This window comes from Magallana gigas, chromosome 4 (genome assembly GCF_963853765.1).
Source record: "Magallana gigas chromosome 4, xbMagGiga1.1, whole genome shotgun sequence".
NCBI lineage: Eukaryota > Metazoa > Mollusca > Bivalvia > Ostreida > Ostreidae > Magallana > Magallana gigas.
The window spans coordinates 40,839,570-40,866,340 of record NC_088856.1 but is presented as its reverse complement, the minus strand read 5'-3'; the positions used below and the strand labels follow the sequence as shown (position 1 = coordinate 40,866,340).

General features: G+C 35.1%; 2 protein-coding genes across 3 annotated transcripts; one reads left to right on the top strand and one right to left on the bottom strand.

Moving 5' to 3' along the window:
• Positions 1 to 1,251: 1,251 nt before the first annotated feature.
• LOC105343472 (inhibitor of nuclear factor kappa-B kinase subunit epsilon) lies at positions 1,252 to 26,292 on the top strand. 2 transcript variants are annotated; one of them, XM_066082458.1, is made up of 8 exons: positions 1,252 to 1,395; positions 2,512 to 2,641; positions 3,357 to 3,447; positions 3,548 to 3,638; positions 3,864 to 4,365; positions 4,851 to 5,024; positions 24,993 to 25,447; positions 25,702 to 26,292. In XM_066082458.1, the coding sequence occupies exons 1-5, from the start codon at positions 1,300 to 1,302 to the stop codon at positions 4,026 to 4,028; spliced, it is 573 nt and encodes a 190-aa protein (XP_065938530.1). In that variant the 5' UTR covers positions 1,252 to 1,299; the 3' UTR covers positions 4,029 to 4,365; positions 4,851 to 5,024; positions 24,993 to 25,447; positions 25,702 to 26,292. The 2 variants fall into 2 exon arrangements, with proteins under 2 accessions (XP_065938530.1, XP_065938531.1); XM_066082459.1 differs by lacking the exons at positions 4,851 to 5,024; positions 24,993 to 25,447 and having other exon boundaries at positions 25,773 to 26,292.
• LOC136274795 (uncharacterized) lies at positions 8,908 to 13,960 on the bottom strand. The gene is made up of 3 exons (XM_066082442.1): positions 13,520 to 13,960; positions 11,685 to 11,797; positions 8,908 to 11,125 (listed from the first exon to the last, which is right to left on the bottom strand). Exons 1-3 carry the CDS (start codon positions 13,662 to 13,664, stop codon positions 10,370 to 10,372), a joined length of 1,014 nt encoding a protein of 337 aa, XP_065938514.1. The 5' UTR covers positions 13,665 to 13,960; the 3' UTR covers positions 8,908 to 10,369.
• Positions 26,293 to 26,771: the final 479 nt, after the last annotated feature.

The following is a 26,771-nucleotide window of genomic DNA, read 5'->3' as shown; positions in this document are numbered from 1 at the left end:
AGAAGTTGCGATTGCGCACTGTACACATGGTAAATAAAACAGTAGTGTATGTACAGATCACATAATTTTTTCAAGAGGGGGTCATTATTTATTTATTTTATTTCATTTTTTTTGGGGGGGGGGGGGGGAGATATTTAAATATTCGTTAATTCACTACATGTGTATGTTAAACTTTGAATTTTCCAAACGGGGTGGTAAAAATATTTTTTTTATACATTGTAATTTTAATTTTAAAAAAATCATCTGTTTAGAATGTATATTATATTGGTAAAAGTGTAGCTTTTTTTAGTTATCGCCAACCATGGATAAAGATCCACGGTGTTTCTCTATTCTGTTGATATCTAGCTGATGAAGGCGCTATAGCAGAAAACCTTGACTTTACATATATGAATACAATACAGTAATGATTGACGTATAACATTGTGTACAATGCGTATATATCACTATATTTACATTCTACTGTGTTTTCCCATTAAATTCCGTGATGTTTAAATGCCTCTAAATGCAACACCTATTCACTGCGTATGAATTTACAAGTAATTTACATAAGTAGTTCTCAAACAGTGATTTCTATGTTATCGGTTAAAAAATGTATTTCATAAATGTTGTCAAAACATCATGTTTTATAATTATTCAACAAAACAGTTGACTTTATTGTTAAAACCAAACTTTCAATAGTTACTTTTCATGGATTATATTTTCAGGCTCGTCGATCTCATCTCAAATGTCTCTGTTATAACCAGTTTAAACCGGTTTTACAAATCAGCTGTTCTTGCTGTTACTAATTTACTCCTTCCGTGATCTGCACTTTATATCGATTTATTTAAGTAAACAATTGGTTTCTTCAGTAGGGGAATGTAAATATAAGCATTAAATGATTTATTTTTGACGCCGTCGTGTCAATAACTGCCGTCAGATGAGCAGACAAATTATCATAACGCGCTAACGCGCGTTATTCAATTTGTCTGCTCACCTGACGGCAGTTATTGACACGACGACGTCAAAAATAAATCATTCAATGCTATAATATATACCATGTTTTAATATAAAGGGGGTGTCCAAGAAATACATTCAATAAGTTATTTACAATGCGAATTCAATACGCCTGATTTTTCTAGTGAGTAAAGGGGTACCCCCTCCCCCATCCCCTCTCTAGATCCGCGCATGCAAATTCGGGGGATTTTTCATTTGTTATATTTATAGACATTACCGATGTGAGAGTTGTTTCCCTTGAAGATCTTTGAGGGAAAAAATGGAGGACAAGTTACGCTTTCCAAAGTAGGCGATATTTTGTTAAAAATGAGCATATATCGTGCCACTGAGAATTATGTGTATAAAACAGACGAATGTATCGGGCGTGGTGCCACTGGCGATGTAAACAAAGGTGTACACAAGGTAAACGCAGACATTAAACATTTCTACTTTCAGTTTCACTTGAAACTTAAGTTAAACTCTGTTTTTAAGACATATTACATACTAGCCTTGTTCAGTTGTCTTTAAAAGAATAAATACATGTATCTTCATTGTTTAAATTTTATTCATAGTACAACTATTTCAACGAATACTTTTTTTTTTAGAATTGTATGTACTACACTGTACAATACAATAAATAGAATTTAATTGACAATGTAAGCAATCACTCACTGTATACATGGTATAGTGTATAGATACATCAAACAATATTAAGCCTTTGATAGTTTCTCATGCCAGAAATTTTTAAAAAATAAGCTAATTATAGGTATGTACCTTTGTATTATGCTCTTAAACTCGTATATACATGTAGGCATTTAAATATGCATAGCTGAATCTAGTTTGGATGATTATTAGCCTTTTTTTTTTTTTTTATTAATTTAACAAGTATGTTTTGTTACTTCCAGGTTACGGGGGAGCATTGTGCCCTCAAGCTCTGTGACTCGCGCTTCACCCAGCAGCTCCAGAGGGAGGTATAGAGGCCATGCGCCAACTCCAGCACCCCAACATCACCAAGTTCTACCAACTGGATTTTGATGTGTGTATACAATAATATACTTAAAGTTATTCTTAGAATATTTCTTGGGCATATATTGGATCAAGTAAACTGTTATGATAGACTTAATGTGAATTTCTATTGCACAGTCACTTTTATTGCAATTAATGTGTTTAAAGCATTGCATTATATTTCATGCTCAAACAAGTAAAAATGTCAAAAATCAAGTTAACTTTATTAACGTGGCTTTTCACTTGATGTGATTATAGAATTTAATAGAATAAAAATGTGACAAAATAAATCCTATATTATTCTCATTTCATTAATGCAGATTATAGATGTCAACCTAATAGATGAAAGTAAATGTTTGTATCAAAATATTGTACAAATTGCTTCTAAAAGTCAAATCTATTCGCTACCGTTTCTTCTTTAGAAAAGCAACTGTCACGCTATGTAACTATGATCCTCTACACAGTAATATCATTTATAGTTGTTTGAAAACAAAGACCCATCCTTATCAAATTCATTGTTTTTTTCCAAAACAGAAGGAGAGTGCCAAACCAATCCTAGTGATGGAACTGTGTGAGAAGGGGAACCTGCTGGAGGTCCTAAGGGAGCCCAGCAATGCCTTTGGTCTCCCAGAGGAAGAGTACCTCAGATTCTTTAGTCATTTAGGTGTGTATGCATGGTACCAAATTATCTGTTTTTAGATTGTAGAGTGCACGTACAGAATGACAAAAGAAGCAGTTTTACTGTACACTTTCTTGTTAAAGACAATTTTAAGTAGTATTAATTATTTTGTCATTTAAAGTATTACATCAACAGAATTACAGTAGTGAAAAAGCAACCCTGTGTGGTCTATGATCAAAAATGTTTTTTCTTGAAAAATTAAACAAGGGAGAGAGGTGTGAAAAAAAGGTTATCAAAAAAAAAAAAAAAAAGGTACCCTGAAGTTAGAAAATATTTCAAGACAGTAAAACATGCTTATAACGAAGTGCTGGGGACGGGCGGTTTTACTTCGTTATAAGCGTAATTCGTTATATCTGTCAAGTTAACAACAAGTAATATTGTCTCGGGGAATGAAAAGCACTTCGCTGTAAGCATCAATTCATTGTAAGCGTGTTCGCTAAAGACGTGTTTTACTGTATTGTGTAGGATTAATCTGTGTTTGATTTTAACTTTTTAGATAATTGTATCAAAGAAATGGCACTGAAAATTGCAGATATATTTTATTTTAAATTGATATGAATATGATATTATGTCTTATGTAATACTATATGTTCATTAGGCCAAAAAAGTTAATGATTAGGTTTTCATTCACTGCTGCATGGTTCCAAATCTTAAAACACTATAATTTTCAAAAAATCAGTAACTGTTGAAATTTTTGCAGTGTCTGGCATGAAGCACCTTCGTCAAAATGGATTCTCCCATCGTGATATAAAACCCGGAAACATCTTAGTGTGCATAGCAGATGACGGCAGGTAGGATACAAAATATTCCAAAAATATGGCTCTCCGATTTATTTTATGGTGATGCTAGAATAAGAGTATGGAGATTTTCATATTATTTTTTTTAAAACAGTTATGTCTACAAACTTTCTGACTTCGGGACAGCTAAACCTCTTAAGAATGGAGATTTCTTCCAGTCTTTAGTTGGAACAAAAGAATACTTGGTAAAAAAAATTTGTATCGATGATATGGTCCTCTAAATTAAACTGCAATTTTCACTTGAAATCCATTTTCTTGTACTCTATAAACAATAACAAGCAATGATTGGAACCATCACTTAAAAGTGTCTATAATAAACAAGTACCTGTACATCAATGCATGCCTTCTGGTCGTTTTCTTTATAAGTACTATAGTTGCAGTATTGACGGATAAATAATTAAAAATTTCAGCATCCGGACATCTTCAAGGCGGCCTTCATTGAACGCCACAGACCGCGGGAGTTTGACATCTCTGTGGACTTGTGGAGTCTGGGAGCCACACTCTATCAGACCGCCACTGGGAAGGTTCCATTTCAGCCGTTTCACGTGCGCGGGGACAAACCATGTAAGCTGTAATACCCTGAACCCCTTCTATACAGTGATTACCATAAAGAATACCCCCACATCAACACCCCCACACCCAATAGTGAGATCACCCCTAGAAAAATACTTTTACCCCCACCCACATCTTCGTAACTACAACAAGAAAATATACCCCACTTCCAGTCCCTTACCATACACACCACATCTTAGAGTGACTACCGCAAAATACCCCCCCCCCCCCTTTTCTGTAAATTTCCAGGTTTCAAATGATATCTCAGAAAGATCCGGGAGTGATATCTGGTGAACAGACATCTGCCACTGGAGATATCATCTGGTCCAAAGAGTTGCCCAAAACCTGCAGGCTGTCAAAGTAGGAATTTTTAAATAATTATGTAGAATTTATGTGAGAGCAAGGACTCTTTAATATGTACATGTATTCTTCCCTTGTAAGAGTTAACATGAGGATCAAATAAAATCACTAATTGTTCATATTATTTTCTGAAGATCTGTATAAGAGGTCTTAACATGTTTGATATCTGATTCAAAGTTATAAAGAGTAACTTTCTTTATACAATCAAAATGCATGTTATAAATCAAAGCATTAGTTAGGTATCAAGTGTAAAACTCAACAGCATCCCCCAATACATTGTCCAATGATAACAAGGGCAAAAGGAGTGAAAATAAAACAGAGGTGAATATTTCCCTGCATACAGTAAATATAATTTAGGACAATGAACCAAGTGCAGGTGTTGATCAGCCTCAAACAGTGTGTAATTTCATCCACAGCATTTAATTTCATTCACAAACAGTGTTTAACTTTTTCCACAAACAGGGTTTTATTTCATCCACACACAGATACCTCAAAGATACATTGACTGAGTTCTTTGTCCGTCAGATGCAATGCCAGGCCCATCGGATGTGGACATTTAAAAAAAAATTCGTAGCCGCTGATGATCTCTTACAGAAGCACAGACTCTACCCCTTCTCTGTCGTGGATTCATATCATATCAATATGGACAAAACACACAGGTATATGGGTATATCCCTCTAACTATTTTTAGAATCGGTAGGACAACAAAGTACTGCCTTTAAGCAAAATAGTCCCTGTACTTGCCGAGTGTATATACATTAATTGGGACATTTTAAATCAGAATGCTTGACACATGTCAGAAAAGAGGATATGCAATTTTAAAAACAAGTGTCAAAATTGAATTATCATTTGAAGAAAAGAAATGAAATTGTTTGATGTACACCCTTTCCAAAACTGAGAAATTCCCTACTTTTACTTTCATTTTCAGAGTTTTTTAATACAGACGCATTTTGCCGGAAAACGAATCTGACTTCAAACCACGAAATTTTAACAGGATTAAATTAAAGAGACAATTTGATGAGCTTTCATTCAAGAGGTCCCTCGTTGCTGAACGAAAATTAGGGCCGGAGCTATGAACCATAAGGTTAACATTACTGTCTATGGAAAATGCATTTAATTTAGTGGACTATACCCATATTGAGCTCCATGCTGGTAAGGCATATTTCTTGTTTATTTGCAATTATTATGATAAATGTGCATTTTTCTTTTGTACATTTTCTCATTTATGTGAATAAACTAGATTTCCAACAAGTTCAACAAGTTTAATCATTTTAATAGCACATTTTCTAAGAAAATATCTATCACCCCCCCCCCCCCCCCCAGGATTTAAAAAAAAAACAATTTAAATTAAAGAAATTGTGATTTTAACTTGAATGTAATTTATTTAGATTTTTTACATAAAAAATTAAAATGTATGTGTGTTTCTAATTATGTATGAGTTTAGAAGACATTTTTATAAATTTTGAGACCAAATATCACTTCGGGTTTTTAGTGCGATCATTTCAAGCGAGGAAAAGTGAAAGTAGAAAAGCAGAAAGTTTCCGGTGAGGAAAAATACTTCATTCTAGCAGTGTCCAGCTATCTAAGATTAGTTTGCATTGTAAGGAAATTGTATTAGTGTCCGGTAGGTTCTAATTCTATATTTAATTTTATGATGATAGATTTGCATTAAATTTGAGTAATTTAATTTGTCATGCATGTGACATGACTATGTACAGAAGATGTATAGGTATGCACTCTTTAACATGTAGAAGCCTACGATGTTGGTTAGTACTTAATCCACAAAACCTATCTTTGTTTATCATAATCAAAATTGAATGAAATTATCAGTAATCATTTTAAGCAGATATTTACTATATAGTATTTATTTATTCATACTATTGAAAAAATAGATCAATATGTTGTGGTGGGGGTTGACATTGAATGTTATCGGGGGGGGGGGGGGGTTGTTGGTCTTTAGGCTGTATAGATATGTTGTGCATGAAGATGTTGTTATTGTTGCCTATCTGTTCTCTCTTTCTGTATCTTTCCCCCTCTCTCTAATTCTCTCTGTTTCTCTTAATCTCTCTGTTTCTCTCTCTCTCTCTCTCTCTCTCTCTCTCTCTCTCTCAACATATGTCTGTTTTTGACATGGAATAGCAAATGTTGGGGATAGCGTTTGATAATGTAGAATTTAATTCAAAACATTTCATTTTAGATGACATGTAAATTGAAATGGAACTTCTTCAAAGAATAAAACACAACAATGAGCCACACTTGATGTAAGTAAAATTTATTTTTGTAACTACACTCGTCCAAGTTTAAAAGAAGGAACCTGTAAAAACTATATACCCTGGCCAGTATTTTACATGCAGATAATTTAGAATATTAGATACTGGGAAACTTTACATTGATTATACATATTTCACAGACTTAGCGGGTGTTTCTTGTTCTTCTGGATTTTGAACTTTAGTTAAATGTAGACTCTCTTCCACAGGATATGCCTTTTGATAATTTTTGTTAAATTTGTTACCATGGTAACAATATACAAGAGTAAAAAAAAAAATCCTTATTAGCAAGTTTCTTTTCCCTATGACATATATTTATTGAGTTAAGAATTGCACGAGTTTCTCAAAACAAAGGGAATTTCAGTTGCTGGGTATAAAGAGAATGAGTTGGTTAAAATAGCAGAATTTATTTTCAACTTTAAATGCCCTACAGATGCACCATGCATTTTGTAACCAGATAGCCGTATATATATGAAATATAATATTATGATTGTATTCTGCTTTACGTTAATTAGTCATTAGCTTGTTGTGCACTCGATACGAAATAAGTGTATAGTGAACAATGTTAAAGGTCATTGACCGAAAGGGACAACTGCGTAGTTAGAACTCGTGGTGTGAGCGGAATGACCAGGAAGAATAAAACTCTCGATGATGATTGGACTTTGGAAAGCGGTCAACGGATGCAAGACTCTTAATAGACCATTTCCGAGTTTCGTTTCGTCAAATCAATGAATCTCATTTTTATACGCGGAATCACGTGACTACGGACAAGAAGTTGCTTAGCGCACGTAAACAATCTCGTAAATGTCGGCTGCTTTCAGCGAAAAAACAGTTCCAGAATTGCACGAGTTTCTCAAAACAAAGGGAATTTCAGTTGCTGGGTATAAAGAGAATGAGTTGGTTAAAATAGCAGAATTTATTTTCAACTTTAAATGCCCTACAGATCCTGATTTTACTGGCGATAACACAGAGAAGGTCATCAAAGAGAGATATAAAACAGCAGGCTGCGATGTAAACCCTTTCAAACTTACTGGCTTCACTTCAGACCTTTCCAATATTCCAAACTTTACTCTTTATGATATATTCAATTATCTGCTTTTACACCGGGCTGATTATGACAAGAAGAAGCTCAAAGCTTTCAAAAGCGCAGAAGATTATAGACTGTACTATGACGGGCATGTGGAACACTTAGAATGTGTGCGTAATGGACAAACGTTTGTTTTCAAGACAAGAGTAAAACCTACTCAGAGGGACAAGACATTCGATCAAAAGAAATACTATGAATCTTGGTTTATCATTTCAAATGCCACTGGGGAAGTTTTGGCTGCATACTGTGAATGTCCCGGAGGGTAAGTTGAATAGCCTATGAGCTACTTGCATTTCATGTTTTTCTACTTTGCCTTGATATCAAATTCCACATTTTTAAAAGCAATTATTCTGCAGTACAAGCTATTTATGAGTATTTATGTTAGCTGGTTTAATATATATAGCGCATGTAAAAAAAAATATCATTTTTATAACCACAAAAAAAGCAAACTTCAATATGCTATTGATCATGCAAATTTCAAAATGATTTTAACCATCTACATAAACATATACACTGTCTATGGGTGTTTATAAAGCTTTGTAGTGATAAACCATTAATATTTTTAATTCCAAACTGCATACATGTGGTTTATTAGAGGCATGTAGCATCGTTTTTGAAAGGGAGGGGGGAGGGGGGGGGACATATCGGTGCAAGTTTGTATGAACTGGAAAGTTATGAGCAGAAATCCGTCACGGATGGTCCATGCCAATGGAAAAAAAGGCCACGAGCACATGATCAGCCAGTAGAAATAAGCAAACTAAAGATCCACAAGGCAAGCTACAGGTATAAACAATACAGTATTTAACCTCAATTTTGATTTGTAATGTTCTATTGATTGACAATGAAATCAATTAATTGAAAGTATTTAACATATTGACAACATATATAACCATTTTATAAAAATAAATATGTGTTGAAGCAATCTAATCATTAAGAGTTGAATGATATGTTATGTCAATTGTATTTCAGTGACAGGAATGCGCCAATTGAGGAAGTAAAAAATGCCTTCTTTGATCCTCGACATTTAAATGACAGAGCCCCCATTAGCGAGGAAGACAAAACTGACTTTGCCCGTAAACTCCATCAGGTAAAACATAAAATTTCCAGAACCTGCGATTGGTATTTTATTAGTTGCTGAAAAATCTTTGACAAAATTTGAAAATTTAGGCTAAAAAAATCAAAGTTGATGTCCAATTGGTTAAAAAATGAATCCCTGAACAAAGAGTGTGTTAAAATTTCAAGTATCTGCAATTAATAGCTGCTGAAAAATCTTTGACAAAAATTTGTTTGAAAATTAAGGCTTTAAATATAAACAAAGTCGTCATTTAACACAGTGAAACGGGTACAAAAATGGATCCCATTTTATGGCATGCCTAACCAAAGAGTAGGTATGTTAAAAATTCAAGCACCTGCGATTTATAGTTTCTAAGAAAAATGTGACAGAAATTTTGTTTACAGACAGACGGACGGACAGACAAACACAAGGGCAAAACAGTAAACCCCTCTCTCCTTCGAAAGCAGGGGTATAAAAAATCATAGTTTGATCATCATCATTATATTAAATACATATGAATTACATGTATGACTGATAAGAAAAGAGTATAAATGAAACATTTACCAATTACAAAATACAATTAATGTACGGTATTAATTATGGTCATACAATATTGTTTTATAATTTCAGATTAACCCAGATGCTTGTGCTCTTGAATTCCTCCCTCTTCCAGAAATACAAGATGTACACGAAAAAGTTAACAAATCAGCAGTGCCACTTAACATTATAACAAAAGCGAATAACTTCCTAAAAGAAAATCCCGACATCTCTAATACTGATGAGCTTCCTTCTAAATTGTTTGAAAATTTGAAGTTTTCGTGTGAGGAAATATCCAACATACAGGAAATGACTTTGGGCCAAAGTGAAAACAAATGTTGGTTTGAAATGAGGAAAGGTCTCCTGACAGCATCAAATTTTGAAAAAATATGTACCAGTAAGTCTTATAATGATAGCTTGCTAGCTGAACTGATGGGTTATGTCCAAAAACCTTCAAACAAATTCAGTACAATGTGTTGTGACTGGGGACTGAAAATGGAACCTAAAGTGCGCAAACTGTATAAAATCAGTGAATGTAGAAAACATAAAAAACTCAAAATCTTTGAGCATGGACTTAAAATTTCTGAGCAACACCCATTTATTGCTTGTAGCATTGATGGACTAGTGTCTTGCTTATGTCATTCTAACAAACTTATTGAAATTAAGTGTCCGTTTTCATTGCGGAACAAGCACCCGAAGGAAGCAGCGCAAATGAAAGGATGCATTCTGGAGAATGGAACATGGCATGTAACATCAGATGGACCTTATTACCACCAGATTCAAGGCCAGCTTGGTATCTATGGCTTGCAGCAATGTGACTTGATTATCTATACAACTAAAGGATATGTAGTAATACCTGTGTATTATGATGAAAATTTCTTTCAGATGATGGTTTCAAAGTTAAAAAAGTTCTATGTTTCAAATGTATTACAAGAGTTGATAACAGGTGATGTAAAAAAAGCAATTGCTCAAGAGTCTTAAAACTACTGTACATGGTACATGTGGTACAAATCCATATACTGTAATATTGTAACTTAAATTTACAATACAATGTGAATCCTACTTTACTCTTCTGTTGTTTAGATTGCAAAGAGCAGTACATATGCATAAAATATGATCTAAATATGGTTTAATTTTTAATGGGATAATACCTTGAAGAATCTTAAAACTTTTCAAGTCCCCTATAGCTCTTTCCACATGTATTCTGGCTCTTGCTATTCTCCTAGTCTTAGTTGTTGCTCTGCTGCTCAGCTGTTTTCCACATGTAAAGGGTGGTATATTTAAAGTGCAACCTTTAAGAGCGAGAGCACCACTTACCATAAAACCCCTATCAGCCATTATATCATCACCATACTCTAAGTTATTTAGAAACCCAGATTCTTCAACTATCTTTTTATCTGATGCAGAACCAGACCAAAGTTTTGAAATAAATGTAAATGAGCCTGATGGGGAAATAGAAACCAATAGTTTAACAGTGTTATGGTGTTTGTATGAACTCCATGTCACACGCTGGCTAGATGGTAGGCTTGGTCGTTGAATAAAAAACTCAGTGCAGTCAATCACAGCTCTAGTTCTCGGAAAGGACTTGAACACTTTAGGTAATTTCAGACGAATTTGATCTCTGGTCGGCCATTGGATTAAAAACTTGAGTTCTAGTTGTAACAAATTAATCCAGGTTATAAATATGCGGCTTATACTCGAGCAAGATATGGCGAAGATGTCGGCCAATACCTCAACATCAAGGCCTCTTCTGATTCTTACAAGGGTTAGCAGAAATTCTTCAAAGGAGGATAGTACACGTGCAGGTCCTCTTTTCTAATTGAATGAAAAAGAAAATTATAAATTGCTAGAGAGAGAGAGAGAGAGAGAGAGAGAGAGAGAGAGATAGATAGATAGATAGATAGATAGATAGATAGATAGATAGATATATATATATATATATATATATATATATATATATATATATATATATATAGCTGAAAATGTAATAAAAAAAGACTGGCAATAACCAAGACTCTAAGACACATGATAGAGCATGTAAATTAGTTTCAGTTGTTTGTGTTAATCAGTAATCAAAAATTTGTTTCATTTTTGTATAATTAAATTTCAACTACACCATATAAGCAAACATGCTTTTGATATGGATGTCCTTTTATATTTTGCTAAAGACACAGCTAATTGATTGACATTAATACATGCTTAACATATTTTAAGTCTATTATTTATTACCTTGACCTTAGTTTACAGTGGACCACATTCTTGGGCCATATAAGCACCATGCATGCAATGAACATTTTTTATATTTAGCTACTTTTAAATTTGTTCTTGCAAATTACCATAATCGTTCAGTATTAAATTCAAGCAAATTCTTTACATTTCCATTTGGGGCATCAGGTAGGTCTCTTGCACTTCCCTGCCAGTATCTCATTCTCTCTGCCTTGCTTCGGATTACATCAAAGATCAACATCAGAGTGGCCAATGTCACACCTGTAATTTATTGACCAAATTTTAAAGTGCAAATTTAAACATATACATATGCAGTTTTTTTTATATTTTAATTACCAAAATATTGACTCTTGAATAAAAAGCTGAGAAGCACACAGGAACAAATCAATTAAATTATCTCCTGGGGGGGGGGGGGGGGGGGAGGGATCATGAATTTCACAATTACATTCTCCTCTTCTATTATTTGATTAAAAACCAAATTTAGGCAAGTTTGGCTCACAAATTAAAAACTTAATATGTAGATTAATTGGTAAAGGACAGCATGCTTTTTAAAGTTGACAAGGGTCTATGACAATAGAGTGACCTTAAAAAAAGATACACATTTGGTAACCATGCAATGCATATGTTTAAAATGTTATAATTACTGCATGGACTAAATTACATGTATACTAGCTAGCTTTTGTATAGATTTAAAGTAGTCCGAGTATCGCACTACGTCATAATACGGATTTTACAATATTGGTTCGACTTTTACAAAGCGTTTTTGATACCCGGTATTGATTTTGCACTACATCGCTGTTGTAAACAATGGCAATTATAAGCAACTAGAACGGTAATATATGTATTCTATGAGAGATAGAAATGATTAATGTTGAGAAACTCGATTCTGTTAAAGTAAAATGAAAAACGAAGTTTCTGATTAACCAGGATCTCAGGTATGCCTATATCTTCTTTGTTTTGACCCCCCCCCCCGAATTTTTCTTTTTCTTTTACTAAAACCGGTTTGAATTTAGAGACAGAAGCTATTTCGAATTTAATCAATCGTCAATTAATTAATGTTTAAATAATATCTAACATTGTTGACAGATCTAGGTAGAAAACTGTAGCAAAATGTGATTTTTACGGATTTTTTCGTCAGGGTCTACTTGGTTTAGAGCTTATAGCGTGAAAAGTAGTCCGTCAACATATAATTTATTTTACCAAATCTTTTTTCTAAGATGTCAATCTATAGAATAAACACCATGAATTTAAGTTTGAGTCCATAAAATAGTAAAAAAATTACCAAACGCGATACTAGCATTGCATTTTGTGTATTCTATTTTGATACATCAGGTCCATAAAGCGTACTTACTTACAAAAATTTTCACAAAATTATTGATGAGATATGGATTAAATAAATGTTTATACTCTATTTTGTATGTTCAGTTCTAATTTACCCAAAATGGGTAATTATTTTTAGGAAAAACGGACGTCTGGCAAATTTCATAATTGTCAATAATTTTCGCAAGGGGGTACACCCGTCTGAGAGGTGATAACAAACAAACTAGCATGTAAACATACATATTTTCTTGTGTATATGTATTGCTAGAATGTATATTTATCATTTAAAGCTAAGCTTTTAATGATTGAGCCCATTTAGTGCCGAGTATAGGACTACCTTAATATTTTTGAAATGTTCAATATCACCAAGGACCATACATATAAGAATGGTTATATAGGGGTTAAATCAAAAGGATATAAATGTTTGACTACTGTGACATGTACATTCATAAGTTTTTGGGAGCTAGAGGCTTGCAGATACATTTTCTAATTACCAAAGGGAAAGTAGCTATGCAAAGTTAAGTGACTCATTAGCTCATACTTACTGCACTATTTTCTGGTATTCTAGCTAGCTGTCCTTCAGTGTATATATTAGGGTACAAACAGACTTGAAGTATTAAATCTGAGATGTGAAATATAAATTAATTGACATAAAATATGTACCTGTATAGAATTTACAGGATGTGTCATCCTTGGTAACATTCTTCACAAAGATGGTACGGCTCAGACTTCCTCCTTGAAGATCTTGGTCAGTGCAGTCCTTAAGATCATTAAATGTCAAATCTGTCTGCACTGCCATGTCTGTCATGACTCTACCTACAAAATTACAAATTAATAACTTAATAGCTATATAATACTGAAACTGATTAACTGTATTATTAGATTATACAATAATCATAATGAGGGTTTTTTAAAATGTGAGAATAGATAAATTTAAATGTTGATCTCAAGGGTCATGCAGCTTAAGTGTGTTCAGTGGTGACAGCTGTATAAAACATTAAAATTTATTTCCTTGGTGAATTTCCAATTCACTTAGTACATGAAATAACTGATACAGCATCTTGTAGGCCTTAAATTACACTGAGGCGTTCAATTAAAATGACTTCCTTTTAAAAAAAATTAATGGATCCTACAAGCTAGACCATTATAAGCCATAAAATTTTTTACTTGTTAATTGTACTGCATGAAACATCTCATAGTAATATGTATATTTATGTTTACTGTCTTTTTAATACTGTAAAACGAGAAAATATGGCGCACTACAAATTTTAGCGCCATTGGCGCAACTGCCTCTGAGCGCTAAAATTAATGGTGCGCCAACGATTTTCCATATGCAGTAAATTTCTTCAAGTTGCAAAACAATAACGTCAGTCCATTTTCAATGCTAAATAGAAGTGTTCGTATACGTAGTATCAGATGCCGTCGATTCTGTTTTTTTAAACAATTACACAGGTAAACGGTATTGGGTGTCGGGTATAAGTGCCTAAACATGAATTAATTAATTCAATTTTAATTGCTTTTTTATCTCTCATTAGCGCCTTGAAAATTGCGCTTCTCCCCATGCCACTTCCATTTAGCGGCTCGAGGTGAAAATGTGATTAAGCGTGGCGATCGTTAACGCTCACAATACATGATTGATCATAATTTCTTTAATCTCTGATTAGTGGATATTAAGATTACAAGACGATACCTCTTTTTGTGTTATTTTAATGTAAAATTACTGTAAAAAAGATTCGCTCATGGTGATCAAAACTCATGGGTAAATGTAGCATTCGATTTCACTTTTAGTTTCGGGACTCTTCTAGTGTTATCCAAGTCGACACGTTAAATTCAAAGTCCGATAACTCAAATTTGTTTACCAACAAAAATTACATATCATCGCTAATAAATGAAGTTTTCATATCTATCTACTGACGATTTACACAAAAGTAAGTGTATTGTTCTCAACGACAGTTTACCGTGCATGCGAGATAGAAATCAAAGTCGTTGTGTTCACGTGCTTGAGTGAACACAGAACTAAATTTGGGCGTGATCGTTTATCAAACAAGAACATTTTTTGTATTCTTTTTTAAAGAAAGGTGACATGCGCTAAAATATAATTGCGCCAATGTACTAGCACTTGTGTTTGCGCTAAAATACGTATGCGCCAAATTTTCTCGTTTTACAGTATACAACCACACTTAATTGTGCCATACAAGTCTCAATTAATAACCTCTATGAATTATATTTATATACAATTAATCTATCTGAGTGTGACATTTTATCTAACTTCAAATATTTGCCAATCTCTGTCAAAAGATCAGCTGATTCAAGCTATAACCTGTTTAACACCATTACACATATAGCTTAATATAATTATATACACCTGACACAGGTACCTAGTGTACCATTAAATTATATTATAAGCTATTGTAATACAATGTCTGACCTACATATCCATGTGCATATGTATAAAAAAATGACAAAATATATTTATTTCATACTTACCATTATGTACATCATGCATTTTATTGTTTTCATCTGTAGTGATTTCAATCTCCAGAGTATCCGTTTCTAATGTCAACAACTCCATCGATGTTTGTACGTTACTATAAGTGTCACTAGCCACACCCACCTTCAGGCCATCTCCGCTTCCACAGTCTTTTACATGGGATGTGTACATGTTATGATCATGTAAAGCTGTTGGGTTTTGCTTCTGTTTTGGTTCACTTACAAGTTCTTCTGTTTCCGTTTGTATGAAACGCCCAGCTGTAGTTCTTGGCAAGGGGCCTCGTCTTTTCTTGTTTTTGAAGACGAAGTGTTCCATCTCTGGGCCTGTGATACCGTACGGCACAGGGTCTGGATACTTAAAAGTCCCATTTCCGCTGTAAAAATGCTTCGTACAAATGTATGTGTCTCTTGTCACTTTGTCCAAAGTGAAATTAGCACGACCACAGGCTTTGACCCACTTTTTACAGCGGTCTACATTCGTATGTTTACTTGGAAATTTGACAAAATCAACGCCTTGCATATTTTCTTTAAAAGAATATCTATTGTCACTGCGACAATCACCCCACGCACAATGTTTAACGACCATTTTCGAGCTCAGTCACCTATCGTATTCAGTGAAATCGTTCTGAAATAGTGTATTTCAAACTTACCGCTGAAACGTCAAATTGTCCGTAGTCACGTGACATGTTAAACAATTTTTAAGATTTCGTTAAACGAAACGATATCTCGGAAATCGTCTATTGTAATTAACCTTTAACAATGGACTTCGTTATAAGTCACTTATGAACTGTGACCCGAAAGGATGTTCTAACAATTGATTATTTTATTTCACTGATTTATATACTTATGATTTGATTAATAATGAGGAGATGGATTTTGGATTGATAGCAGATTGATTATATATTGCTTTTATACCACTATACGATTACAGTGCTTAATAAATATCATAAAACTCCAACTGACTTATGATTTCAAAAGTCTAAAGAATAACAACAGAAGGATCACATATACTTTTATGGTGCCAGTGACCAGGATAAAACGAAGTGCTAAAGAAAAACTGAACTGTTAAGGTAAGAACTTTTTCTCAATATCTCTGTTCACTATCTCAAAGTAAATAACTCAGATCAGCAACCTATATGGCAACTGGAAATGGTTATGATAGAAAAGAATTTAAAAATCAAATGGAACAATTGGAAAAACAATTTGCGGGGTTGGGTCAAAGTGAAGAAAAGGAAGGGCATGAAACAGGTCAAAAATTCTCAGAACAAGAACAGGTAAAACAATCACTTTTGAAAAACAAACTGACACATATTATGATGCAAGGTTGTATGAAACTAATGAACCTCGACACCGAGTCCCAAATCAGGATGATGATAAAGATTTTTTCATTGGTCAGGTTAAAGCTATAACATCCGCGCTTACAGTGCCCCTATCTTCTGTGATAACTCCTTTCGAAGGAGATGCTAGTAAATACAAGCAGTGGATAAAGGAAATTGAAAAATATGGTTTATTGTCTGGGAAACAGGGTCATGAAATCCCCATGCTCGCGTATATTACGAGTAAAGGTTCGGTAGGGGACTTTATCAAAAGATATTTGGACGAAACAGACGCGTCGGAAGAAATGCCGTCGTGGAACGATTTAAAAGAATCCTTAAAAAACAGATTCGCGGAGATAACCGACTCACAACACGCGTTAGCAGTAATGCGCAGGACGCGGCAAAATTCAAACGAAAGTGTACAGTTATTCGCGGAACGGTTGTTGCAAATCGCGGAAGACGCGTATAGTAAAGACAAATTAAAAGATCCCTTAGTCCAACAACAACTTGTAGACATATTCTGTGACGGTCTGACCTTTGACTATCTCAGGATGAAAATCCTCAGAGAAAACCCCAAAGACTTGGAGTCGGCAATTCAGGTAGCAATGCGCGAACAAAATTTAAGACAAAGGCTAGCTATAAGGGGGTCAAGTATAACAAGTACTACGCCGAATGACAATAGACAGACTGTTTCACGGTTTGACAGTACAACGCCTTTATTAAGTGAAAGATTGGTTAACTTGTCCTCGACAGACAATAGACAGGAAGAACCCATGGAAGTTGACCACACGAGGAACAAAGGGTGTTTTAAGTGTATGAAAATTGGTCATAGGGTCAGATTCTGTCCACTAAATAAACCCCAGGTTAGGCCCCGCCCTCAATTAAATAAACGACTTCATAATACTCAGTCTGTGCATTATGTTGAGCAAAGCCCCCGCCCACCGATTGAGTGTTGGAATTGTGGTAGAATAGGACATTTGCGTGCAGATTGCTGGAGCAAACACAGGTTTTCCAGAACGCAGCAAAACAGAGGTAGGTCAGCTGATCGGCAAGATCGATCACGTGATTTTAAAGACCAAAATGATAGGAGATCACCCAAAATCTGGACCCGTCGCGCCACTTTTGATAAACAAAATCAGGAAAACTAAGATGTTCTTCCTTCGTTGAAGCCCGAAGGAAGAATTTTCATAAAAAACCTACATTTGAAATTAATTTTACAAACAACCCCAGTAGCTGTTTATTAAAAATTGGAAAAAATAAATTCAGAGCGTTAGTAGATACTGGCGCGGCCGTATCTTTGATTAGTAAAAAAATGTATGATAATTTGTTCCCCCGCCCCAAATTGTGTAAAAATGATATTCCTTGTCTTCAAGCAGCAAATGGTAATTCTTTAATTGCGTTAGGGTATGTAAATATTTCATTTAAGATTGCAGGGTTAACTTTAGACCATAAACTTTTTGTGACAAAGGGACTCAACCGAAACCTGATTCTCGGTCGTGATTGGCTCAAGAAAAACAATGTTCGTTTATACTTCGATCTTGGACTCATGCGCATTGATGGCAGGGCTTATGCTGAATTAAAGGAGGATCTACACATTTCAACGATCGTAAGAACACCCAAGAAACTTATGGTGAAACCAAATACTGTGACTGTATTTTATGGAAAAGTAAACAATAATTTCCCCCTTGAAGAAAAAGACTTAGTGGAAGTGAACAGTATAGACAATAATTGTATTATGGAGGACCCAGGACTATATTTAAAAGACTCAGTTTGTGTTGTCCGAAGAGACAGAAAAATCCCCATGATCTTCGTTAATCAAACCAACAAAAGTTACAAAATCCCTAAAGGCTACATAGTAGGACGTGTCACCGCATTAGGACCAAAAGAAATTTCAGAAATCCAAACCCAACAGGACAATGAAGAAAAGATTGATGTGCCTGAAAGATTCGAACACTCCATCCAAAGACTTGTGAGGAAAAACAATGACTTATTTGCTAAAAAGGACAGCGACCTTGGAGTGACCGACACCGTCAAAATGAAGATAGAAACTGGAGATCATCACCCAATAAAGAACAGACCATATCGAGTTCCCCTCAATAAAAGACAGATAATCGACAAGGCCATTAAGGAGATGATGAGCGCAAGGATTATTGAAAGATCACAGTCACCTTGGTCATTTCCTCTGGTAGTAGTAAAGAAGAAGGACGGATCAGACCGGATGTGCGTAGACTTTCGAAGTTTAAACAAGATAGTAAGACCAGTATCATTCCCATTACCATTGATTGATGACATTCTTTGTTTGCTCGGTAAGGCCAGGTACTTTACTGCACTAGATTTAAAGAGTGGATATTGGCAGGTAAAATTAGAAGAGTCAAGTAAAGAAAAGACAGCTTTTGCATGCCACAAGGGATTGTTTCAATTTAATAGGATGCCATTTGGATTAAGTAATGCCCCAGCAGTCTTCCAAGAACTCATGAACATCGTTCTACAAGGACAAGAGGAGTTTGCTATCGCATACCTGGACGATATACTCATATTCTCAGAAACACCGGAAGATCACCTCCGTCATATCCAGGAAGTGTTTGATCGTCTAAGGACGCATGGACTAAAGCTGAAGTTAAAGAAGTGTAGCTTCTTCAAAGAGCAGACTGAATATCTTGGTTTTATTATCAATGAACATGGCGTCAAACCGGATCCGAAGAAAGTGGAAGCCATTAAAAAACTTCCAGCCCCCATTTCAGTTCGAGAAGTCCGTGGTTTTATAGGTATGTGCAGTTATTATAGAAGATTTATACCAAATTTCTCAAAGATTGCGGAACCATTGATCGACTTAACCAGGAAGTATGCCAGATTCAAGTGGACATCATGCTGTCAAGAAGCGTTTGACTTCCTTAAAGAGAGTTTAACAGTAGTGCCTTTATTAGCTTATCCAGATACTAATAAGCCATACATCTTGTATACCGATGCCAGCGACAATTGTATAGGAGCTTGTCTCACCCAAAAGACTGACGAAGGAGAAGATAAGCCGATATACTATCTATCCCACAAGCTGAGTAAAACCCAGGTGAAATGGTCAACCATAGAAAAGGAGGCATTTGCAATCCACTACGCCCTCCAGAAGCTGGACCATTACCTGCACAGTGCTGAGTTTACTATACGGACAGATCACAAACCGCTCAAATATATTTTAGAATCCCCTATGCAAAATAAAAAGATTCAACTATGGGCTTTGAGTATCGCTGGGTATAACTGCAAGGTAGAGTACATAGAAGGAAGGTTCAATTGCTGTGCGGATCTTTTATCCAGGTTACCGTCCGCTATTTCTGATGATGAAGAGGAAGAAAAATCTGAGTGTGATGAACCGGATGTTAAAGACAATTTCTTTGAAGTTAACGTATTAAACTCAAATGCTTTCTCACCTAAAAGATTAGCCAGGTGCGAAGTTAAACAGCAGGACGAATTGCTCAAGCCTTTCATCGACTTACCGGAAGAAATAAACATAAAGGAAAGCCAACAAAATGATGAGCAGATCAAAAAGCTGAGAAATAGGTTGAGTAAAGGAAAAGCAACGGCGACCGAAGAAAAGAAGTTTCTTGAAATAGATGGCCTAATGTACTATCTTTCAGATGGAGATTCTGAAGGTCCGAGACTGCGCCAGTATATACCACGTGAGTTAGAACTTTTGGTAGTACAACAATACCATGATGGACTTGGACACATGGGAGTGGACAAAACGTATGATGTAATCAGACAAAAATATGATATGCCAAACTTATACAAGAGGTTATATTCTTATATAGAAGGATGCGTAATATGCCAAACGAGGAGCAATAAGAGAACTCAACCTCCACTTCAAGAGACAGACATACCACCTTTTCCAATGGCTAAGGTAGGACTCGATTTGTCAGGGCCATATCCAACTCCACTGACAGGAAACAAGTATATAGTTTCTTTCATTGACATTTACTCTGGATGGCCGGAAGCCTTCCCCGTTCCTGACAAGTCAGCTGACAATATAGTGCACCTTATATTAGAAGAAATATACCCCAGATATGGCTGTCCTCTTCAAATTCTCACAGACAATGGAACAGAGAATGTGAATCAAAAGGTACAAGAAACCTTGAAAGAACTCAACATTAACCACATCACAACATCTTACTACAGTCCTCAAGGCAACGGCAAAGTAGAGAGATTCCACCGCACTCTTCATGACGTAATGGCTAAGAAGATAACAGACAACGCTCAAACATGGGATATTCATCTTAACCAAACATTGGCAGCTATTCGATTTCACCCGAATGAATCTTCAAAGTTTTCCCCATACTACCTGATGTACAATAGAGACGTTGTATTACCTCTTGATACTTTACTGAAACCTCGTCGAAGATATGCAGGAGAAGATCAACATAAAATCGCCCTTCAAGAACAGCACAAGGCGTTTATGCTAGTACATCGAAATATGAAAGAAGCCAAGAAGAAACAGAAAGCCCAGGCTGATAAGAAGAGCAAAGATGAAGATTTCCAGGTAGGAGACCCAGTCTATCTCAAGAACAACAGGAGACAAAACAAACTAGATAAAAAGTGGCTCCCCTATTACCGAATTATTGAACAGAAAGGACCAGTCAGTTTTGTGGTGAAGGATCAATTAACTGGATCTATCACCAAGTGCCATGCACGACAATTGAGATTGGCAGATATTTCGCACTGGCCCCTCTCACAAGATATTGAAGAAGGTGGAAGAACTCTGAGAAAAACCAATTATGTGGTACCACCTGAGGAGGAATCATCTTCGGAAGATGATGGCGAGGTGCAGCCAGAGCCATTAGAAAGAGCTATTCGGTTTAAACAACAAGAGAGAGAAAATTCTTCAGACGAAGAAGATATACCCTTAGCTGAACTTCAGAGACGCATAAGAGCTAAACAGATCATGGATGGTCGACAGAGTAAGGACGAGCATGAACAGACTGTTGAGTCAGAATCGGATGAGAACCCTGAGTCAGAACAAAGCGAATATCATGAGCAAAATTATGAGATACCTATAAATACCCCAGCTATACCCTTAGACGAGGATATGGAAATTGGTGAAATAAATTCTAAAGTAGGTCTAGGCTTCACCCGTAAACCAATTCCCAAACCGCGTAAACCAGTCCCCAAACCTCGTAAGAATATAGCTGTTAGTAAACAACAGCACATAGAAAATTGTTTTGCTATAATGGCCGACATGATTAAAGCAATTGTATAATGTGTTGTAAATATAAATAATAATGAGTAAACTTGCTTTGTATGTATTGCTCGCTTTTGAATAGGTACAGTAGTGTGGTCCCTTTGACATTTTGACTGATAATGAAATACCGCAGACGTAACAGAGATTACACATATTCGAAATATCGGAACCCGCGATTATGTAAAGAAACCGTAAAACTTTGTCGTTGTAAGAAATTTAAAATTACTGGTAAAATAATAAATGTAAAGATAAACATCTTGAGTTTGGATAAGGTTGTTCTGGTTTTCATGGTTCATTATTACTTCCTCCTTACTATAATCGAGAAAGTCAATTTAATATGTCGGACTCCTTTCAAAATGTTATTGATGGCATAAACACATACACACTTTGGGATCCCCTTAACATCAAATTTCCGGGGATGGGACACATTAAGATCCCCGATAAATTAAAGGATATTAAGGTTTTCCCTATGGACACAATAATGGCGGAATTGCCAGTAAACAATGAGCTACAATCTATGGAATCATTACCTTGGGTGGGAAGTCTTTGGTTTTATGTATTTTTGATTTTGGCAATAATGATTGTATTTGGAATATGTATAATGAAACGTAAAACTATCAAAAAGTTAGGATATAAGTGCCGTGGTTGCTGGTCGGGTTGTCGAAAAAGGGGTGGTGACGGGGATGAGGAAAGTTCTGGCAGAGACAATTTGTCTGGTGTTAATCCTGATCAACGAAATTCCCAAGAGACTATTGAAATGAACCCCATAGTAAAGGACACTACAACCCCAAAGAGACCTCGCCGTTATGGAAAACCACGACGATCAATTGCAGACGCTCACGCTATTGGACCAATCACTGAAGAATTAGCATACCAGTTGACCGGAGAGAATAGGAACTCCGATTATCCGAGGCCTGAACGCTATGGACCAGACCCGGACTTGGCACGCGAATACCTTGCAGAAAGGGCGTTGATGTCTAAGAAATAGAGGAACGCAGTCGATGTTCCGCGAGGAGCAAACTCGCCATCCGCGCAGGAAGTGCCGTTGGTGTGCTTATATAAATTGTGTATTCAATATGTTGCAATTTGTGAAAAATGAAAAATGTTATTGAAATAATTATGAAATGTTATATTTGAAATCAAATGTGGTGAGCTGAGAAATGCGGATGGAATTCTTCGAATCCGAATTACACAACGTTTTCTTGATTATCGTTCCGATTATTCGAAATGGATGCAATTGTGTGAAACCGATAACTTTAGTGTAACTTTTATGTACGCTGGACTGTGTAACATTTATATATGCTTATGTATTTTATCATAATTCTAGCGGCGCTTATGCTTGAATTAACATTTTATAATGGACTTTATATGTTACCTGTGTGGAACTTTGAACATTGGACAATTCTGATTGCATTTAATTGCAATTATATTTGATTTTGAATATTTTGTATTGATTACTATTGTTGTCAAAAGTATATATGATTATTACTGACTTTTGCATGAATTGCTAAACAATTATATATTGTCAGGAGTGAAGTATACATATTTGTTGACATACTATTATTGTGTCTCAAGCCGGTATAGGAAATTGGTCACTTCATTCAACCTCTTAACATAGATGTTCTGACCGGTGTGTCACCAGGAAGTTCATCTGACCTAGAAGAGTTTGAAGGATAATTTCTCACACCGGGCACCTGGCGAAAAAAATCTCCCTCGGGGATATTTCTTTTGTTAGGGGGACGTATGTAACCAGATAGCCGTATATATATATGAAATATAATATTATGATTGTATTCTGCTTTACGTTAATTAGTCATTAGCTTGTTGTGCACTCGATACGAAATAAGTGTATAGTGAACAATGTTAAAGGTCATTGACCGAAAGGGACAACTGCGTAGTTAGAACTCGTGGTGTGAGCGGAATGACCAGGAAGAATAAAACTCTCGATGATGATTGGACTTTGGAAAGCGGTCAACGGATGCAAGACTCTTAATTGTAATTAACCTTTAACAATGGACTTTGTTATAAGTCACTTATGAACTGTGACCCGAAAGGATGTTCTAACAATTGATTATTTTATTTCACTGATTTATATACTTATGATTTGATTAATAATGAGGAGATGGATTTTGGATTGATAGCAGATTGATTATATATTGCTTTTATACCACTATACGATTACAGTGCTTAATAAATATCATAAAACTCCAACTGACTTATGATTTCAAAAGTCTAAAGAATAACAACAGAAGGATCACAATTTGTTCTGAAATTAGGCTGAAATAAAAGTTCAGCAAATATTACACTTATATGAGTAAAAACAACTCATCACTGTGACGTCATTATGACGTCAAAGGCGAGGTAATCTCAAACTAGCATCAAAATGGAGCAAAATCTGAATTGAGGGCCTCACTTTATAGAGTCATATAACTTTATTATATATAATACCTCGATGGATAGGGAAATTCCTATACTTTTTTATTTTACCTTTTTCGTTGTGTTTGAAAACAATTCTTTTTTGTAACTAAAGAAAAACAAAATTTTTATAAAATCAGACATAATTGAGCTTTTTCATAACAATATGAACAAAATAAATTTGGTAAAGTATTGAATGTTTATGTTTTACATGTATTTTAATCCTTGAGATTAAGTTTCCTCAATTTATGCAATTTAAAGTGCATCGAGTGCCAATGAGCTATATGTTGTTTAGGTAAATTATGACTGGACTGTTTCTTCAAATTTCATGCATTATGTATTGAATTTTTCCAAATTTGGAATCATGGTTCTGTATAGTGTCTTGGGTGAATATATAAACTCAGAATTGTAAATAACCACAATGACTGTTTTATATAACATGGGTATATCCCTCTAACTATTTTTAGAATCGGTAGGACAACAAAGTAGTGCCTTTAAGCAAAATAGTCCCTGTACTTGCCGAGTGTATATACATTTATTGGGACATTTTAAATCAGAATGCTCGACACATGTCAGAAAAGAGGATATGCAGTGTCAAAATTGAATTATCATTTGAAGAAAAGAAATGAAATTGTTTGATGTACACCCTTTCCAAAACTGAGAAATTCCCTACTTTTACTTTCATTTTCAGAGTTTTTCAATACAGACGCATTTTGCCGGAAAACGAATCTGACTTCAAACCAAGAAATTTTAACAGGAAAGAGACAATTTGATGAGCTTTCATTCAAGAGGTCCCTCATTGCTGAACGAAAATTAGGGCCGGAGCTTTGAACCATAACGTTAACATTACCGCCTATGGAAAATGCATTAGTGGACTATACCCATATGCCAGCTTTAGGGAAAGTTTTATAGCATGTAAATTCTAAGGTTTTTGATTCTACCCATTGTCTTTGTTTTCAGAAAGCTTGTTCACTCTCTCTGTCAAAAAAAGATCTACAACTTATGACAAACACAAAGCAATAAATCACCTGTAGTTAATGTTTTAAAAAGTGATTAAAAAAAATAAGATGATTTTTTTATTAAAAGTTTAGGAGTGTAGACAAAACCAAAGCTGAACATATTGGTCTCATGATCAGAATCTATGGGGTAAAATCATAATATTCTAGTATTACAATGTACTACTGTAACAGTTACTGTAAATGCTCTTGTTTTGAATTACATGTATCATTGTCAACCATTTTTAGTTTTCTGTAAAGTATAAACAACAGTACACCAATTATCATATATGTATTATTGAACCATGTATAGAAGTTAATGAAGAGAAGAAAAAAAAAATAAATGTGTCTAGCTTAGTCATAAATCAATTTTAACAGAATATGATAGATATCGTATTTTTTCAGGTTTTCTGAAGTGCGATTAGGAACAAACCTTCACCCACATCAAATCACAATGCTTCATGTTTCACAACCAGGACCTCAAGGAGTCTGTTTCTCTGGAGGAGCCAGTGAGGTCCTACCCAGTAACCTCAGCTGAGGAGCCTATTGTGGTGTTACCTCTCAGAGAGGGGACCTCGCTCACTACAAGGATACTGGTGGACTGTGTAGTCAACCTAATTAATGGTAATTTGTCAAAATTTGAAGACAATATTATTAAACATTAAACTTTCTTTTAGCTTCAGTTCACTTTAAACCTATCTTTTGCCGTATACTAAATTTGATTAAAACCCCAAGTATGAAGAAATTTTGTTGGTTTTTTTGGGGTTTTTTTTGTGGAATTGAATCATAAATTTGAGAGTGAGGACAGTTCATCGCGTGATGAGGACTACCGTGTAGTTCTCTCCACTGCACTAGTTCTTAAAGCCATCAGTCAGGCGGCGTCAGCGTGTGGGTTGTTGAGTAAATCACAAAGAGACTGCTGGTACTGGTTTTTGTCTTGCAGCATGTTCAGTTTGTCAACAAGTTTGTTGTTAACGTATTAAATATGTCAGCAAAGATTTTTTTTAATTTTAGTAAAGTTATGCATATTTAAATGTTAAGTGCTAGTTTTGGCCTAGTGAGCAAAAGGAAGAAAGAGAAGCGAGGCACCTGTAATCGTACAAAGATAACCAAGATGAGATAGGAATACATTTTGAGTAATATTCTGTAACTTATATTAATAAATTAAAATTGTATACCCAGACTGTCAATAAAATACTAAACTCTCGTCATTCGACATTAACCAAGATGAGATAGGAATACATTTTGAATAATAATCTGTTAGTAACTTGAGCGAGGAAATTGGAATTGTTAGTCTATAAAATACCAAACTACCTACATGGAGTAAGCCTTGGCGTAGTAGTTGTGCCACCCCGAGTATAACACTGACCCAGACAGACTCGACAACACATCCATTGAGTGAGCCTCTCCCTCCACATTTGAGTTCTCATCTTCATGCAGCACCTGTCGATTGTATCCACCCTCTTCATTTTGAT